The sequence below is a fragment of the Stegastes partitus genome, unplaced genomic scaffold, assembly GCF_000690725.1.
Source record: "Stegastes partitus isolate 25-593 unplaced genomic scaffold, Stegastes_partitus-1.0.2 Scaffold67, whole genome shotgun sequence".
In the NCBI taxonomy this organism is placed as follows: Eukaryota; Metazoa; Chordata; class Actinopteri; family Pomacentridae; genus Stegastes; species Stegastes partitus.
Window position 1 is genome coordinate 382,362 of NW_007577798.1, and position 20,121 is coordinate 402,482.

The 20,121-nt window shown below is 40.4% G+C and overlaps 2 protein-coding genes across 4 annotated transcripts in view; one reads left to right on the forward strand and one right to left on the reverse strand.

Moving 5' to 3' along the window:
• LOC103353308 (calpain-5) overlaps positions 1–1,968 on the forward strand; it is a 28,949-nt gene extending 26,981 nt beyond the window's left edge. For both annotated transcript variants that reach the window (XM_008276219.1, XM_008276221.1), the window contains exon 13: positions 1,268–1,968. In XM_008276219.1, the coding sequence (XP_008274441.1) occupies positions 1,268–1,450 (183 nt within the window). In that variant the 3' untranslated portion in view covers positions 1,451–1,968. The remainder of the gene's footprint in view (positions 1–1,267) is intronic.
• A 9-nt stretch (positions 1,969–1,977) lies between these two features.
• The window catches only part of LOC103353309 (serine/threonine-protein kinase PAK 3), a 31,251-nt gene continuing 13,107 nt past the window's right edge, over positions 1,978–20,121 (reverse strand). The window contains exons 2-16 of one of the 2 annotated variants that reach the window (XM_008276222.1): positions 18,214–18,407; positions 17,995–18,095; positions 15,952–16,105; positions 15,768–15,805; positions 12,495–12,557; positions 10,936–11,091; positions 10,667–10,841; positions 9,982–10,045; positions 8,160–8,208; positions 7,928–8,040; positions 6,763–6,880; positions 6,447–6,546; positions 6,025–6,221; positions 5,754–5,891; positions 1,978–5,255 (exon numbers count right to left, since the gene is read on the reverse strand). In XM_008276222.1, the coding sequence (XP_008274444.1) occupies positions 5,166–5,255; positions 5,754–5,891; positions 6,025–6,221; positions 6,447–6,546; positions 6,763–6,880; positions 7,928–8,040; positions 8,160–8,208; positions 9,982–10,045; positions 10,667–10,841; positions 10,936–11,091; positions 12,495–12,557; positions 15,768–15,805; positions 15,952–16,105; positions 17,995–18,095; positions 18,214–18,385 (1,728 nt within the window). In that variant the 5' untranslated portion in view covers positions 18,386–18,407 and the 3' untranslated portion in view covers positions 1,978–5,165. The remainder of the gene's footprint in view (positions 5,256–5,753; positions 5,892–6,024; positions 6,222–6,446; positions 6,547–6,762; positions 6,881–7,927; positions 8,041–8,159; positions 8,209–9,981; positions 10,046–10,666; positions 10,842–10,935; positions 11,092–12,494; positions 12,558–15,767; positions 15,806–15,951; positions 16,106–17,994; positions 18,096–18,213; positions 18,408–20,121) is intronic. The other variant, XM_008276223.1, reaches the window with a different exon arrangement.

Sequence of the window (20,121 nt, forward strand, 5' to 3'; positions counted from 1 at the left end):
TTTTGCTAAACAGCAGACAAACAATTCCTTTAAAACAATCTAGCATGTGACGGTTGTTAAACTAGTAATAGTTAGCTTCACCTTTTTTCCTTTTTTAAAATATTTATTTAGAGGTCAATGTAAGTTTTAAAAATGCTCAGACTGACTCTGTGTGCTAGAAAAGCTTGTGATCAGTCTACAGCTGTAATATCTGTTGGCTGTAATTGAGGGCACAGTACATCATCTTGGCCTGATTATCTCTCAAAGTAACCAATCAGGGTCTCTATCTCTATCACGATGCCACAATGTCCTGTGGTTATTTTATTATGCATGACATTAAAATTCTTACATATATTTAAAGAGTCCCTCCAGTTTGAATAATGATTTGTGTCTAAGAACGTTCAACTACCTGGTTAGAACTTCTTTAAATGATGAAAAAGTCCAGGATCTATGAATCCATGAATATATTCTTTATTTTAAACACTGAATTATTGGATAAATATATCTCCTAAATCACTGACTCACTTTCTTAGTTTATAGGCAATCGAGGATTTCCACATCACGTTGTCTAAGTTGCCTGTTGAACCAGAACTGGTTCGATCAAAAATCCTGCAGACAGCAGCTCCAACTCAGATTTCATTCATTTATGCAACCTTTACTTAAATTCAGAATACACTGAGGTATAATGGCTTCATTTATGATGTAGCTGAGGAAGGAAAAAATATGCAGGTATACAATTGAGAAACTTAGAGAAGAACGATATTATTTTAAAAAGCTACATTAGTAAAGTAATAAAACTGTTAAGAAACAATAACTAGAATCATTAAGACAAATAAATCATCTAAAACTAGAGCAGCTGGAGGTAAAAATACGACAAAGTTCAGAATTTAAATTGCCTTAAGGATAGAAATTAGTCAAACTTTGGATTGTTCTGCATGTTATTTGAAATTGCAGGTGCAGGTGAGTAGAAATGGATTCAGTTAAAAATCCAATCAGTTGGCTGTCTGTTACAACAATAAAGCAATGCAAAGGGATAGAAAGCCAGTAAGGATCCCATATTTAAATCAGACCAAGTGTCTATCACACCTTATAGAGAAGGAGGTCCACCCAACCAGAGCACACAGCTCCGATGACCTCAGACAAATTTGTCACTTTCAGCAGAAGAATCTAAAAACAGTCTGCTGGTGTCAAACTCTAAACATACATCATTCTGCACAGTGAAGGTCGAACATCCAATAGAGGTAACCTTGACCAGAGGCAGGCTTTAAAACTGACTTGTCTTCCTCAGGTGTGGAACAGTAACGCAGTGAAGGACGAGTTTATGGGCCAAGTGGTTCTGTCCGGCTCGGTGAAGGACTCCACCGACCCTCAGATGCTCCAGCTGAGGAAGCGAGGGAGGCAGATGGCCGACGAGATGCCGGGACGCATCAGCCTGAGGATCCTCACCTCGTCTCAGCTGACCGCCATGTGAACTCCAAAGCGACCTGACAGGGCCGAGTCGTTCTCAGCTCCGAACTATGCGCTGACAAAGTTGTGTAACTTATTTGAACCGTGCCATCGTGAACGAAGCTTTTTATATTGGTGAACGCTGTTATTTGCACGTTGGTGAATTATGTCGAAATGTTTAATTGCTTCTGTCGCTCTTTGAGTCATGTTTGCGTAACTTATGAAGCGTTTTTATAACGATGTTTTTTTGTAAATGTATTTTTGCATTACACTATACTGTGAGCAATATGGTAGTCGCATTATAGATGCTGTGAATGATATGGTGGTATTTATCATTCACGCCTCACAATGACCACAATAATCACTATGCAGAGAAACTTGCTCTATTTACAAGTCTTATTACCATCTGTTTCTGTAATTCATCTTCTCTCTCTTTCTTCCACCAGTTTACAATCATGTTTCTTTCTCATTCTTAAAAACAAATTCCTAAACAATGAAAAATGAATAAAAAAAAGGGATTTATCCTCGGACCAAGCACTGCCACCACTCTGGTTTTCTTCCTCTTTTTATTTCAGTCCAGTTCCCAAACTGCAATATTTTGTTTTTTTTACACTCAAGACACAGCCATGCACAATTCAAAGTTCAAAAAGTCTATTGCTTCAACCACAATTAAAAATAGTTTATCCAAAACCTCATTTCCCCGTCACTCGTTTGTCCTTTTTCAAAGATGAGGGGGAAAGGCCTGCTGAGGTATGCCAGATGGATCAGCAGTTTTACAAAGCTAGACAATAATAAGAGTAATAATAATAATAATAATAATAATAATAATAATAAAGATAATAATAATTTAAAAAGTAACATTTTTTGTCTTTGTTCCATTCTCTTGATACACATTAATAGAGGAATTTTCACACCACGTGTACAGGTTTACACATTCAGAAGATAGGAATGTACAGGAGCAACCACAGAAAAAGGGGCACGTCAGCGGTGTCTCTTGTCCCGAAATTCACCTTTGTGCTCATAGTTCAGACCTGTACATGGGGCAGAGGCCAAAATGTCCTCAGGGTCAGCGAAGCTTCCTGACAGGCCACCCACACCTACCTACCTACCGCACACACACATATACACTAACACTCAGCAGTGGTACTCAGGACAGACTGTGTGGGCCCGCACACAGAGTGCTGCGTTCATCGGCTCTCTGTCCGGATGAAGGAGTGTCCGATAAAAAGCCCAAACAGGAGAGGTGGATCCAGGAGTGCAGAGACAGCGTGTGTTTTGTTTTTCTCTTTTTAACCGATTTTCCAGGGTGCAAAACATTTATTGATACATACCATAGAGCAACCTGAATATTGTCATTTTAAGTTACATAGTTCTGAAAAAAAGGGGGGCGGGGGGAGGGGGAGGGTTTTTCCCATCGTATTTACATACATACATACATATCCTAACAATCTTAACCTATTTGAAGATGAGATACAGTGTATAGTTTTGTTTTACATGCATGAATTCTGTCCTCCCGTCTAACGTCGCTCCTTTCGTCTTCTGTACATCTGCTGTACAATGGAGGTACAATATGACTAAGCAGCTACCCTGCACCTCAGAGTCAAGGTGGACAACACGAGTGAGGCATCTTCTAGTGCAGATTGAGGTAGCCCCCTAACACACAAACACACTCGCTCACGCACAAGAGGGATGCTACATGGGAAACGCCTGACGAAGCCACCGAATGTAGACAGAGGAAGATAACTTCTGTACAGGAGTGAGTTGGAACTCTTGAACCGGGTATGAGAGGAATGTTAGCGAAACGACGTGAGCTTCTAACCACAGTTTCTGTTTTTCGGTGCTCGTACAGGGCGAAGGTACAATCATAAAAATGGCACTCACTACTTAGCACAGTGGATAACATTCCCCTTCTATGATCTGCCACACGATTCACTATAAAATGTAAAAGACCACATGAACAAAAAAAAAGTCATATAAGACACAAGTAAAAGAAAACAAAACACTAAGCAGCATCTCAGATACCAAGGGAAGAAGAGAGGGGAGGAGGAGGACAGTGTCTCAGTGGACATGGGCGGTGTTTTCACCTGAACAGGTAGGCCAGATTCTTGTTGGCAACCCAAACATATGCAGCATATTCTTCAGTATAAGACGATGACACCACAAGAAATACAAATAGCTCGTGTTCACATGAGGGAAGTTTCTTTTTTCCCTCCGTGTCATGTTGCAGTTTGTCATCTCGAGCGACGATTTTCCGTTGGATCAGTGTGTTCAATGTTTGCATTATTTGCCTGTCGAAGGGCATCTTATCGTATTCTGTTGAAGGTCTAAGGACACTGGGATGCTTGGGGCACTGTGGGTGCAATAAAATGTGGCACTGGACCCTCAACTCACTGCAGATAAATAATTACAAGACCATCCGTTGGGATTCAGGATTACTGTCCACCATCTGTTTTTGATTTGGTATTTTTTCCTTTTTTTATGTACTTATTTCTCAGAAACATATTGTGAATGATCCTATTTGAGATGCTACAGTTTATGTGTACAGCATTTTAAAATGATCTGTCAAATGAATTGCTTGCATCAATATTGTCGCTTTCTCTACTTATTCTAATAATTAAATGCGTGACACGGAATCTACACACCAGCGTAATCCACAAAAACGACTGAATAAGAACCACTTTGCTCCTGAAACTGATAGGAAAGTATTTATATTATACTGTATATCACAGGAAACATCAGAGACTGATGCCGCAGTATAGTTTTGGTTCAGTATTTCAGATAATGAGAACATTATACCTGATGTTATGCAGCCAGTTTCACAGAGAGAATCCGTAAACTCACTGCAGGCAGCCGTCATGAGCTCAAATGAAAAAAAAAGAAAAAGCATCTCCTCACGGATATGAGGTGAATAATTGAAAGATGTTTAAAGCTGGTATAGGTCATGTGAAATTATTCCTGACTTTTTTTTTTTTTTTTTCCCCTGTAGCTGCACCCCTACACACATTCACACACATACACACACACGCACGCACACACACACACAATTACACAAAAATATGCCACCTTGAGATGTGACAATCTGCAGAGGAGTAGCAGTGTTTCTGCACAGAGCCGTAGATCATGCAGGCAAAGGTTGGGTCCAGAGTCACTCTCTCACATCAGCCGGTCACTGCAGGTGCAGGTGTGGCCTGATGGTGCTCCATGAAGGGACTAGAGGAAAGAAAACCGAGCCTAAAGCTGGGCAGGGAAGGAATCACAGGCGCTTCAGTTTTGTGTTTTGTTTTTCCTCTTCACTTCTGCAGTTTCTTCTTGAAAATGCTTTCTTTTCAATTTTTTCACCCTATTCTTTTTTTCTTTTCTTTTTTTTTTTGGTTTGGGGGAGTTTCCCAAACGAGACATTTGACACAAAGAGATGTGCACAGTTTCTATACACGCACACACGCCCACACACTCACACACACTTGTGATGGACTGCTCTACATGTACAGAGTGCTGGAGAAGTAAACGAGGAGATAAGGTCTTTTCAGCAGCATGGGCCGAGAGGCTGCAAGGCCAGATGTCCGTCCTACATATGAGGCCTGGGGGTCTTTTGTCCTTGTGCTGTCACAGTAAGTCACACAAACCCCTCCTTGTGCTGTCACTGTCGCGTCACCCTCCACCCATACACCCAAGCCCCTGCCGCCATGAATGCACACTTCACAGGCAGGGCTCCAGCCTCGGGTGCGGACAGGGAGCACACCCTAGCGACTGCTGTTCTTTATGGCTTCCTTCGCGGCTACAATCAGAGGCGTCAGGCTGGATAGAGGCTTCGCCAGCTTGAGGAAGGAATGCTGCGGACAGGAAGGATGGAAAAATGTCAAAAAGAGCTGCAAATTTATGGTTGTAAAATCATGGATGCAGTGTAAAGAGAACAAAAGATGATGAAACCTGAAGATCCACCACTATGTTCATCCCCTTTAACCAGTGATTCATATTCATGCACAACTGAATTATTTACATTCATATACACTGTTGCTGAATGGAATCCAAGGGAATCTTTAGATTTTTGGGGTTTCTTCCCATAATTTTCCAAGGTCTTCACCTTACTATGTGAACTATGCCATATGTTGTGAATTAGTGCAATATGAATAAAACTGAACTCAAGTGAATTAAATAAAGGTAAAGGTTTTGTTATGATTGCATTATATTTTATAGTGGGTGTATAGTCCAGAATTCTGCCTAGTAAATGGTTGATGTACACAATATCAAATACGGCCAAAGTGTTTGTGTAATTAAATATTATAAAAATGCAATAATTATAATTACATATACTGTAAATCGAGTTTTACCTGAAGCAGTTCCTTGGCAGAGCCTCTGCGGTCCACATCCATCTCCAGACAGCGGTTAAGGAAGTCTCTGAACACAGATGACAGCCTCTCTGGGTTCTGCAGCTCTGGAGTCCCGTTGGTTGCTATCAGGTACAGCGCCTGGAAAGACAAGCATGGTCAAGTAATGAGGGGGACTATAGGGGGAAAAAAATCTGAATATTTCATCGCCATGTATACTGTATGACCACCAGAGAGCAAATGCAGTGTGTCCTGGCTGCATTCTGTGTCTTACCCTGAGTGGATTCTCATTCAGATAAGGCGGTTCTCCCTCTACCATCTCTATCGCCATGATTCCCAGAGACCAGATATCCACTTTAGGGCCATAAGCCTTCCGAGTCACCACCTCCGGTGCCATCCAGTAGGGCGTTCCCACCATCGTGCTGCGCTTGTTCTGCTCTGGAGTGATCTGAGCACAGAAGCCAAAGTCGGCTGCAGAGGGAAGCAGAGGGAGACAGAGGGTGTTTTGATGGTTAGTTATGCACTTACACATTGCATTTATCAATATTTCATTCCAGTGGTCTTTCATTTACCACAACACTGTGTCTCTTAACCTGAATCTGAGCCACTTTTTTATAACTAAGGGGGCTTTTTACTTTAATTCTACCACACTAAAGCCAAAGGTAAACTTTAATGAACCAAAGAGAGAAGACTTACTGAGCTTGACGGATCCGTCCATGCCCAAGAGGATGTTGTCACTTTTTATATCTCTGTGGATCACCTGGTTGGAGTGTAGGAAGTCCAAGGCTTGAAGACACTATGAAGAGGAAGATAAAAACTTAAAATAACATACAATCAACGCTCACGCCCACAGAGGGAAGCCTGCACTAAAAGCAAATTTGGGTAGTCGTTTTATTTGGCTGGGAGAAATGCTTCAGTGCATTTGTAGGTTCCCACCTGAATGTATGGGTCAGCTCATCACAGCCACAGATGTAGTGGGTGGTTTTGCTGATGCCTAGACTTGGCTTCTTACCTCTCTGCAGACTGCAGCAATCTGGCCCTCGTCCATGCAGGTCTCAGTCACTACATCTGTCAACGAACCTCCAGCCAAATACTCCATCACCACCCAGAGCTCATCTCCTACCAAGTAACTAATAAAGCAAGAGAGAAAAAGAAAAAGAGATTAAAAACTCTTGTGATTACAGGGCATTTAATTTAATATCAGAGTTTACAGTTCAGTCGTTGCTTTGGAAAATCAATAGTCTTGTCATACTGGCTGAAACTTGTACAGAAAACAAGGACAAAACTTCCAACATTTGATGCAGAGTCAATTACAAGAAGAAGAAAGTGTTCAAGCATGTTGTTTAGAGCTGAGAACAAAGGCAGGAAGATCGATATCATGAAATAAGAGGGATACATAGAAACGTTAGAAATGTGGTAGAACCTGACTGTTATTGTGTCTTACAACAGTAGGTGGCAGTAATACACCTTAAGATAAATGTCATCCACTATTAAAAGGAGAAATGAAGAAGAAGAAAGATCAGAAGAAAGTAGAAGAAGAAGAAAAGGCTCTGTTAAGAAGGCTCAGAGGATCCTTCAATGTCATTGTGGTTACAGTACAGCACCATCATGGAGACGAGCATTTACTTTGTTCTGACCACACAACAGGTGCTATTCTCAAATTAGCATTACATTCATACTGCTGTGGGGCTTATTAGAGTTAGAAGCACCCTAGAAAAACAAAAAATGAGATAATGATTGAACATGCTACTATGAAAACCATCATAATCTGTTCATGTTTTCTTTAAGGGCCCTGTATCTCCTTTATCGTTTAAATATGAGCAGTGTGTCTGTGCTTGTACAGAAAATGGATAATTATCCTTCTTTATTAAGCTAAAATGTTAAATATTTGGAGGTTCTAGCTTCCCAAACATGAGGGTTGCAGTTTTTTTTCTCTCTTTAACATTAAAAGAGACTGAACATCTTTTGATACTGAACTGTTGACCAGAGAAAAAACAAGCAATTTCAAGCCAACACTGAAGGTCAGGGAAAATGTCATGGCCGAAAAATTCTATTCAACGGGGATCAAAAATCTACAAGAAATAAGCATAAAACAGCCTTAACCCCATGTTTTTACAGTCGCAGTAGGCATTCTTTTCATTCCTGTGTGAAATGTGGCTCTGCATGTGAAGACATACCTGTCCAGGTAGTTCACTATGTTGGAATTCTTGTTTTCCCTCATCACCAAGATCTCATTGATGATCAACTCTTTCTTGGGCTGCTGCTGCAGGTTCATCTGTTTAATGGCCACCTGAGAAAACAGACAAGATAGAATAAACTACCCTGACGACTTAGTGGGAAAAAATTAATATCATACATGCAATATACAGAATGTGAATGTCGTAAAAGTAGAAGTACACTCTGACGTACCTCTTGGCCGGTTGCTATGTCGATGGCAGTGTACACAGTGCCAGACGCTCTGATGAAACACAAGAACAAAATCACATCAATAATGCACCATTTAGGAGTTTTAAAATGATTCATAGACACTGACATCAAAACAATAATGTCATTTTGGATCAAATCTAATCATTTGCATTTTTAACAGCTCTGTTTTTAACCATATGGAATAATACATATATATATATATATGTCCCTGTGTTGCAGCTGCAGGGATGGTTACATGTTTAATAGACGGCCTTAAGAGCTATAATATGATCCACTTTCCTTTATATCATTCTGACATATGGTCTGTCGTAACTGTGTCCTTTGACATCACTTTCTAAAATTAAGTTTTAATTATTTCATAAATTGGTACAGCTACAGTGCAGTGGTTACAGTAACTAAGTACATTTACTCAAGTACTGTACATGAGAACAAATTCAGTGTACTTGTACTTTACTTGAGTGTTTCCATTTTATGCAGCTCTATACTTTCACTCCACCACATCTCAGAGGCAAATATTGTACTTTTCACTTCACTACATTTGTCTGACAGCTTCAGTTACTAGTTAATTAATTACAATTTTCATACCCTTCATTTGCATTGAAACCCACTTATTACCAGGTATGGTGGTGTTTGAAATAAACACGAAAAGCTAACTGTTCCTTTATGGGTTAAGAAAATCCTGCTTCTTCTTAAGCTAAGTAATCTATTTAAAAATCCTCCAGGATTTGCTGGAAAATGCATCATCATAATGCTGACAACAGAGATGTGTTTCTGAGCTTATCAAAAGCTGACTTTTTAAAAATAAGCACGTCGAACAGGAGAGCAATGATGCAAACATGAAGATCTTACAGAATATGATTCATTGCTGTAGATTAAAATACATGGAGCACTAATATTAATCCAAAAACATTATATGTAACAGTAAAACACTAACAGGAAACATTACGTTTTACTTTATATATTTTAGGTAGATGTTGCCGATAATACTGACACAATTTAACTTCAGTAAGTTTTCAAATGCAGAACTTTTATTTGTAGTGGAGTAATAGTGGTGTTGTCGTACTTTTACGTAACTAAAAGTTGTAATTACTACTTTATTAATGGATGAACTGGATATCTAATTTTAAATTACCTTAGCAGTGATGAGCTCAAATACTTGAGCAGTGGTTTCAAATAGTTGGTCAAAGGAATGGTATGCAGCCAGACTGTCCTTATTTGGAAGCGTAACTCATGAAACTAAAAACCTTCTGCTGTGAATTTAGCCTTCTGGATTTTTCTCTTTTCTCCCTTTCCCTTGCTGTCAGCTACACCTGTGTACTGTCAGAGGCTATGAATAATGAAGAACACTTCCTGGTACTAATAAGTTAATGATAACACGGCAGAGAGTAAACAGACAATTGTCTACTGTTTCAGGTAGAAGCTTCCTGATCAAATATGGAAATGGTGACAGAGCAGATAACAACTACACTGTTTTTATCTGTTCAGATGAGTCATGAACAGGCACACTGACAGAAACGCAACAGCCATAAAAAAAAAAAGAAGAAAGAAAGACAAGGAGAAAGAGAGAGAAAGAGAGAGAGAGAGAGCGATGGCTGAGCTAATCTGGCTCTTGGCCTTTTCAGGATACAGTTCTCATTTCCTCTCGACTTATTTTTCTCCCAGTCATTCAACCTAACCCTCCCTCTGCCTCCCTGTCTCGAACGTGGTCACTACAGCTCCATATCTCCCGCAGAGACTGACTGTTCCTGAAATTGCACTATTTCAATAACTGTGACGGCTGGTTGATGATCATGGAAAGACTTACCCTTGTCCTATTTTCTCGAAGCGTGTGTACTTCTTTTTGGGATCCCCCACACTCACGATACTCCCTGAGTCGGAGAGAGAAGAGATTTATAATGACGGTCCAGAGCGTATGTAGGCGCACCATGCCATGACAGCTTCACACAGACACGCAGTGAACATCTCTGCAGAACCTTTTCTGCCCTTCTATTTCAGACATATACTGGTTCCAAGTGCAAGTACATGCATCTCTGCTTCACAGTGCGTTCTGGTTATTGGGATAAAGCTACATTGCAAAGCTACAGCCAATGAAAAAAGTACCCCTTTGTCCAAATTAAATTACATGAGTACTCCCTGTTCTTCTGCATGATTCTTCTAAATACACAGAATCGGTGCGCTAGATGTAACATTCAGCTTGTATTTTGAATCATAACGCACAGATGCATATCAGGAAGATAAAGAGGTCAAATCCTCAGCATTGTTTTCGGTGATGTGTGGATATTAACCTTAGCAGAGTTCACTTTACATCATTTCTGACATGATTATGATAGATTTTAGACTCGATGTCTTTCATTTTGTTTCTTTTTGGCCAACAAAGATTTTTTTTTAGATGACAGAATTTTGGCTTTCTCCACCATATTTGTTCGTGCCAGTGCAGAGAAGGATTCGATTACATGAATAACTAAACATGCAGCACTAAAGACACATACTGAGTCTCTCCAGAATCTCCTCATCTGTCATTTTTGACTTCTTCCTCTGTCGGTCGGTGTGACGGTACATTGTGTTGGACGTGTTCTCCGGCTGGACCTGCGACTCCGGTGGGGTCAGCACCTCTTTCACAGGGGTGGGAGGCTTTGGTGGGTCCATGACGGAGCGCGTGTAGATCTGCAAGAGGACAGCAAAGTCCAAGAAATGCAGAAAGGATTTGCTTTTACAGTAGGATGATTTCACCAATCGTGCGATTTTTTTTTTAACTCACGGATTTGGTGTGCTCGGGTCGAGGGGCAATGACCGGGGGCAGTTCATCATCATCATCCTCCTCCTCTTCCTCCTCCTCCTCTTCCTCTTCCTCCTCATCCTCCTCCTCGGACACAGGTGGGGCAATTGGGGGTTCTGTCGATGACGTTTTGGCACCCTGGAGGGTAGAAATGCAAGTAAGTCCGGATGCATGTGCCACGCAGCAAGATGGAATGAAAAGTGCATGTGCAGATCCTCACATTTTTCTACAAACTAAACACAAATGTCATTTTCTCAATTCTGACTTGTTACCACCAGTGAACAGCCTGCAAAACCCAACCCGGCCACAGTTTGAGTTCTGGCCAGTTGTGGGTCAAAAGGATCTTGTGTAACATGCATAGACTGGTAACATAACAGACTCGGAATACTCCAGACTAAAAATACATTATACTAATAAACATGTAATTCAAAAGTGGTTTTAAAAAAAATCTGCTTGTGCGTCACATTAAAATAGCACAATTTAGCCCTACAAGAAAAACAAAAAACCGAATTAGGTTAAGTTTCAGCAAAATTCTGTTAATAGCAGAGGAAAGCATTATGAGTCAAGTGGGAGCTAAAGAGTGAGGTAGCATTCAGTGCAGTTTATCTAGAGGATTTAAAGCTGTGGGGTCTGGTAAGGTGTGCCATGAACCAATGATGAGAATGAGTTCTGAAGTAACAATCTGTTACATATTTAACTGTGCTATAGGAGAAAACATACTGCAGCACTGCAGTGTGCAGTATGGTGATGAACTGCAGACGTCCTGTTGATATGGAAGATACCTTTTAACAAGTGTGATTAATAAGCCTCAGGCATATTTATTATGCCTAATGCTCAGCCTTTTTTTCCCCATCCAAAACTCTACTTGCCTTGGATCATCTTCCTCTTATGGAATGGAAAACACTTCATCCATTTCCAGTCTCGTCATGCATAAATGAAGCAGTGCAGCTTAGTTCTAGTGATTAAAGGGAAAGGGTCTGGCTGAAGGGAAGTCCCAGTCCTTCATTCAGACATAGCAGGCCTCTGACCTGCTCCAAGGAGGGCTGGGCCAAGACTGCAGTGCAGAAATGAGCGTCTGGCTAACTGTAAGCAATTAGCCAGTGAGGGGCGTGTATTTTCTACAGAGCCATGCGGTAATGTCTAAAATGGTGATGGAGTTACAGGCATATTATTGACAATGTGGATCAAATTGTTAGGAATGTGAGCTCATACATGCAGTTTGACAGTCATCACAACCCTCTGTGGCATGTGCCACTGCCCTGCCATTTCAGACTCGGTCCATAAAAAAAAAAAGAAAAAAACTTTAAGAGGTGCTCTTGTGGAAGATAATAAATACATCTATAACATCAAAAACTGATAGAACCAATCATACCCCCCATGAAATTTCAATACAGAGCGTGATGATGCCTCGAAAATCAAATATTTGTATGCATTTTGCATAAGCCGGGTGGCATAATCAATGCTAGGCGATCAAATAGTTCAATTTAGCTTCAAGGCCAATGCAGAGATACATCATGTGGAAAGTAATATGGAGGAGTTACCTTGTCAAATAATGCGCTGCAGGTTCTAAGGCTGACAGGAGGCCCAGATGACAGCAGTCGGTTCTGAATGTGAAGGTTGAAAATGGGAGGATTTACTCAAAACAAACCCACACAGTTTGTAAGACTAAGTGAAGTTCAGGGAGGGTGGGGGTGGGGCAGGGGGACGCAGCTGAGGGGTGGACGTTATGTCCATACATGATCCCCAAACACACAGTATCAGGAGAGGACAAATCATGTCACCGTAGGACTGTCCTTGGCACAAGCCTTGAACAACAGTCTCCTCTCCACTTCGTGATTTCTCTTCAGATTTCTTGTATAGGCTCAAATATTGTCCTTTTATTTGGACACTGCAATACGGATAATACCTTTCAGTTCAGATCATGCACTCATGATGTCCTTACATCTGTACCTGGTGTCTAATTTCCACATGACATGAAAGATTCATTAGTTATTAAATTACTAAAATGAGATTACACCCTAATTATTGTAAAGAACACACTCAGACATGCATTGAAATAAACAGGTGTTACATGTAGGATTAAATCTCTTCTACAGTCTTTATCGTGCTGCTTTGCAGAGAACGTTGTGTTAGAAACCTTGAGTCTTCAATGTCACCTTGATTTAGTTGGCAAGAAAGCATTGTTACTGAAATCAATGCTGCCCTATTCTCTTCAAGAACAGACTGACAAGTTTTTAGAGCAGAGTTCCACATGAGGAGAGTTTGCTTTTTGTTTTCTTTAGGATTCCCTTGGATAGTTGAACATAACTGTTATCAGACAGGAAAATGGTTTCACTGCTGATAAAAGAAAATAATGAAAGATTGGTTCTAGAAGACTCTTCTCAATTAAGTGACTCATCTCTGTGATACTTCTTCATAATTGTGGCTACGTAAAGTATAACCACTCTGCTAACACAATGTCATCGTTTCACTAGTTGTCACTTCTGTATGCATTTTTTTTAAACTCGCTGAATTGTGAATGTAGGGCTTGAACTGTCTTGGGATTACAAATGTCAGAGTCATTAGTCCTGACTGAAGCAACAAAAATGTGATCTGACCAATCCTGCTGCTATATATTTCAGAAATATCAATACCCACTTGATAATTCCATCATTGTGAAGTATTTTATCATCTAGCTGCTCCTCTGTTTACTACAGTGCACAAGAGGCAGGACGTCATGTATTGTGTGAGCAAAACCAAACTGCATGAAATAATTCTCTTACAATCCATCACAAAGAAATGATCTTAAAACAGATCCATGCACCAACCATGCTGGAAGCATCTGTGAAACTGGACAGTAATCAACACACAAAAGATGAAATATCAAGTGCATTGCAAGGTAAAGTCCACACTCTCTGATCACAATATTGCTGATGCTGCAAATGTAATTACAGGACATGAACAATGGCCAAGCTTTCTGTATTTGATGTGTGGTCTGACACTCAGGCAAACATGAGAAATATCCAGGACTAATGTGAAATGATCCAATGTGACTTAACTGATGTTGCAACAGAAGAGAAAAACTGACCAAGACTAACTTATCAGTCACCTAAAGCAGCAACAAAGAGCATGAGCACTAATGTCTTTTCACCGTATTCATTTCTTCTTAAGGTAAAAGCCAAAAAAATCTCTGGGATGAATCTAATGTCTGGCAGACATCATTTAGCATGTTAGATTCCAAAAAAATCTGCACTCGGATTTCTACTCTTTGGACTGACCAATGCTTAAATTAAGATGCAACTCGTTGTCTCTACCTACTAATGTCTGCAGTCACAAATGTACGCTGAGCTAATGCCAAGGTGAGACACTTTATCCCAGATGTGAACCACAGGCCCAAACAGATGCTCAAAGAGGTCAAATAAAAATCTGAGATCCCACAATAATCCCAGTGAATACTCATTTCTGTTGTGTCTAACTAAAGGATTATGAAAAAAATGACTTCAAAAAACTGTTAATCCTTGATGACAAGACACAATGATGTATAAGAGGTGAAAGTGAGTTGCTTACAGAAAACAGCACATCAGCTCTCAAATATTTGCCTGCATTGCAGCTTTGTGGCAGCTGCTGCTCCAAATAATCTGACAGAGAGCATCAGGTAGCTCGTGATGGGTTACTGTTTCTCTAAGAAAAGAGACAGTTTGCTTCTTCAGACCAGTTATTGGCAGCTTTCCTATAGTTCTGCTCGGCCAAGACAGCACGGCCCAATCTCAAGATAAAATGTGTGGCACCGCAGCCAATAGCTGAGTCACCTCTGCATACTATGGACGCAGTGACAGTCCAGAACTGAGATGCTCTCAAATACCCTCGCTGGACTCTCACAACCTTTTAGACTGACTGCCACACCCATCTGCCCTTCACTGGGCTAAGAGCTCTTTCAAGCAATAACCCTGCATGAAGAGATCCCAGTGTAGTTTGCCTGGGGCAGGGAATCTACTGAACAGACTTGGATTCCACTTCTTCACCCGGCGTGCACAGGCCAAGGCATTCAAAGCATAGATTACTCTGGTCAAAGCCAGGAATGAGGTCAGCACAGCGGGAGTCCTTCTAGATGCAGTTGAGCCTCCAGTGAAGCTCGTCTACGGGTATTTCAAAATCTGGTTAAGTAGATTGGAAAAATAAACAATGAGCAGCAGTCGCTCTCACAGCAGTCACCGTTTCTGTGCAGGAGCTGCAAAACTGTTTGGCGTGTATGCAAAATTCAGGGAATTATGCCACATAGCGAGGGCAGTAAGCCTCTAGAGGGGAACACGCACATTTTGCCCATTAGAGGAGAAGTCTGTGTGAAATGAACGTGCCTGAGAGCAACATCCACAGTCTACGAGAGAAATTTCCCAGAAAGAGTCCCAGTGAAGTGAGAAAGATTTACTGTGGTGTAGTTGGAGAGCCGTAATCGCTCAGAGCTTCAAGACAAAGAAATAAAGCCCCATAATGTTGCAACTTACCTGTTAAATCATTACACTGTTCTGTAAATCATGAGTAAACATATTTGTCTCTATAGATTACTCAGAGATTTTCTAAAATATTACAGCAGCTCTGGCAAAAGACCAGAGAGTCGGTTGATTTGTAATTACACTATAATAACCACAGAGTCAAGAAATGCAAAGATAGCAACTAAAATGCTGATTAAACAGACAGAGAAGCCTTCAAGTGACATATATTTTATCAGAGTATGATGTAGTGTCTTCTATTTACAAACATTAATAATCAGCTGCATTATTGAAGGCTAACAAATAACCAACGGTAGGAAAAGTATGTTTAGATACACAAGAACTCACCAGAGTGTTTGCTGCTATGTACCCATGCGCTGACTTGTCTGAAAAAAAAGGAGGAAAAAAAACACTTTTATAGAAGCAGAACACTCACAATCCTTTGCATTAGACATGGGAATAGATGTGAAACGTGTTTGGCTTGTGTTTTGGCGGTCGGTGCATTATTTTATCAGCGCTGTGCTGAGCTTACCTCCCGAGGTGAAGCTCATGTACTTCTGGTTGTTGACGGTCTCTTTGGAGTCGTAGAACTTTAAGACGTCCAACACGGCCTGGGGGTTCTTCTTCTGCTCCAGCTTGGTGATGTTCGAGGTCTGTAGCAGCCGCGCCCACTGCTCTGGTATACCCTGCACAACAGGACAGAGGTCGCATGGTAAACGTTTGAAAGAGAAAGCGCAATTTAGCTGCAGTAATCAAGTTTTTTTGTCTTGAGGAGTGAGTTGTTAATTGTCCTCAGATAAAAGATGTAGATGCTGTGTTTCTGCTACAACAACCTGACTTTTAGGGGCCTGATTATATGTGTGTTGACAACTAATCACTATACAAATGTCAACAAGTTGAGATCCCTTTCAGTCAAGTGAAAAGATCTTCTTTTATTTTTAGTATCCTGTATATAGAAATTAGTTTTTGGACTTACAGGAACTACGTGATCAAGAAAAGCTGCTTGCCCTACAGTCATATTCACTCAACAGATGTGAAAGTATTATTGATTTCCTCTCATAGCTCTTAGCAAGAAAGCGAGTAAGTGTATTTCCCAAATTATTCCTTCAAGATTTTTTTAAATCATTTTTTGCATGTTTTCATGCCCGCTGACCTCCATTAGGTCTTTCATATGGGCCTTTAACATTCTTTTAAATTATATCTTTGTAAATTTGTACACATTTTACACTTAAAACTATACTCCCTGCTGTTAGGAAAAAAAAAAAACAGCCCACTGTTCTGCAGCAGAAGCGTTGGTGTTGGGGGGTCAGAAAAAGATTACACTTGGAGGAGGATCAAGAGGCAAATCAACAGTAATATACTCTATTCTCCCAGAAAACCATGAAACAAGTGAAGACAAAGTGGTCGGTTTAAAACTGTTTTAATGGGGCTCTATGTTTCACAGGCGCATTTCAAATGAACAAGGAACTATTTGTTACGGATATCGTGCACAGTACAGAGTGCTGTGTATTTGGAAGTCAAATAGAGTAGAATATATATTCCTTAGTGTAAGAATGGTTTTACAGAGGGGTGAAGATAACATCTGGACCTCCCACAAATTATTTTATGAAAAAAAAAAAAAAAGTCCCCTTAGGCCTGAATACACAATACTTGACTTTGGTGTTACAGAACAGCTTTGCTGTTGTGAAACCACCTCAGGTTCATGTTTATCCTTGTTATCATGGTCAGTTTTGTTAACCAAACTAAATCAATTCTACATCTGTTTTTATCATTTAGAGCACAATGTTAGTACCTTTTCCACTAAAGAGGATCTTATCAGCAATAATGAATAACCAACAACAACATAATGACCGCTTATACAACACAACGCAATCCTCCTGCAACAAATCATATTGAAATATAATTAAGAAGGAGATTTAATGTCCGGTGCATCTTTCTATATATGTGTATCACACTGTAATGAAATATTACCACTTAGTAGCTCCGCAAAAATGATCATATAGCTGAATAATGATCTCTGTGGAACTGAAACCTTTACATTAGACAATAAAAGCTTTATAGGCTTTGGTTTTGGCTGAACCACTAGAACGTGCCAAACAGATGAATGAATTTCTTTTTAGTATGCTACATCTGCTTAGAGTCCCTAATTGTTTGATAGTTTTATAGTAAAGTATAAAAACAAGGAACAACACTTCTGTCTGAACAACATTAAACTGAGGAAACACTAAAGAAAGAAATTCATGGTTTCATGGTGTTGTACTAGTATATCTATGCTTGTATAAGACTGTCTTCTGCAAACTGAAACTGCAGCTAAAATGTAATTTACCAAGAACTGCTAAAGGATTCCTGTGCAGGTTTCAGCTGACAGGGGAGATGTAGTGATCGCTATTCAAGTCACTTGTATTACCAACTTTATGTGGAGGAAAATAAATTATTAGTTGACTCTATCACCTCAGGGAGTTGGGGATTTTTTAGAAATGTGTGTCTGGGATTTTGCTTTCAGATGGGAGGTAAATTTTAGAAGCACATCAGTCCCTATTTATATGCCTGATTGTCAGGTGAAAGGGATACTCACTGTGAATTCTCCTGTTACAGCATCAAAGCCCACGTGAATGGTGTGTTCAAAGTCTGAGGGTAGGGATATCTCAGGACGTTCCTTCTCCTTCTTCTTGTTTGCTAAAGGAGGTGAACAAAAGAATGATTACAGGCGGATTTTTACACGTAGGAAACTAGTAAAGCGTGTGAATCAGTGCGGGGCTGAGCGTGAAGGTGACATGTGAGGGAGGAAACTCACTCTTGTCTCCCCCGGGGAAGATGGAGCGCAGGCGAACTTTCTTGTTTTTCTCTTCAGGAGCCATTGGAAGCGGTTTAGATGCGTGATTCACTGATGAAGAGTCTCGGGAACTACTGTTCATTCTCAAGGGGGGGGCTGGTGGCTTCTCTTCAATATCGACACTATCAGACATCTTTAGTAGCACTCACAATGTCCTGAGAAAGAGAGAAAGAGAGAGAGAGAGATTTCAGTGTCTATGTATACATCAGTACAGACTCGGAACAGAGACAGGCGATGACGGCTACAAAATCCCTCAGGGTTTCAACAACCTTGCATTTTGACTTGTGCTTAGTCGTAGTAAATGTACGAAATGCAACAATATCAAGGGACTAAATTGAGAAATACAAGTTTACTTCTGTTGATTTTTTAATGTTTTTGTCAATGTCGCGGTCGGCAGCAAGCAGCGGAGGTCGACCTTGCTGAAATGGCTTTTGGGGCGCTATTTGACAGTGTAAAGCATTTTGTTATCGAGTTTGGTAAACTCCAGAACAATAAAATAATCTATGAAATGTCTGTAAACAGTGGGAAATTGGTCATCGCAGCTATCTACAGCCCAAGGTGACGTCAATCAAACACCCCAGTAGTGGTAGATTTGTAATAAAGAGGAACACACAAAAATTCCCTAAAAAGTGGAAGCAGTGAATGCTTGTTTGGCTTGATAAACAACCTAATTAAGTTAACAATCAAATCATTTCTTCAGTAGTCACAAGAGTTTATACTTGTGATGTACACAGACTGCCAGACACAGTGTCAAAGTTTGGCCAATTCTAGTTTTGTAACATGAGGAATCCTGTTAAAGGATTTAAAACTTTTCTGCTAACTCATCTGATGCTCTGCACCACAGATTTAGGTATTATTTAGATTTCTAAAAAAAGACTTCATGAATCGTGTTCCCCTCTTGCTATTTCAGTGGAGGATCTTTGGGACTGAGGTGGAGTCTGACGTCCAGCGGGTCCGTTCAGCTGTGAAAACGGTGACGAGGAATTGATTCTAAGAGAATCTGACAAAAGTAAACGTTTCCATCACTCATCCCCTCGTCTTCCTTCCACCCATCCCACTACCATCTTAGACTCCTTCACTGCCTCACCCCGAGGCCAAGCCCATCATGTGATATTGCAGCTCAGCCATCCCAGAAAGCGGGCCATGCAGGCCGCCCCCTTAGCGGAGACCTACATTAGCAAACAAAGACACACTCCTCGGCTCTTGTACAGCGGGCAATGCCTCCGACAAATTACACATGTGCCTTCACTGTTGGCCTTTACGGTTTTATGTAAGCATCTCCTGCACAAGACCGAATCGGATGGGTCACAATGCGCTCTTTGTTAACTTCTCAAAAGAACTGGTTTTGAATAGAGGAATTAGATTAGCTGGAAGATGTAACATGATAGGAAGTCGTGATTTAATCTGATATGTCTGCAGTAACGGCATTATTACACAAGACTTCTGTGCATCCCCTAATTGTGTTCTTGGGAAACAAGTAATGTGTCATTTCCTCATAAACTTGTTCAGGCAGGAAAACAGAACCAATAGGATCTCTCAGGACGTATTTATTGCTTCTATAACTGCACAGTGACTCTGATGCATATCTGATTAACAGAAAAAACAACAACCGCTAAACATAAGCATATCAGTTGATCGGTAATAAATGGTTGTCCTCTTGTTTGATAGAAGTATTCTTAGCTTAGATTCTGTACTTTCCTTAAAACCTACTTGGCAACTACAGATTTAGGTACACATTACATATGATTAAATTATTATATTTTAATCTTATCTCCAACAGAAATGGGAAGTTTATCATCTGACCTAACCCCTAGGACAGCATTACCAATATACATTCTGTATAAATAAATGTAAATGCTTCACTCATAT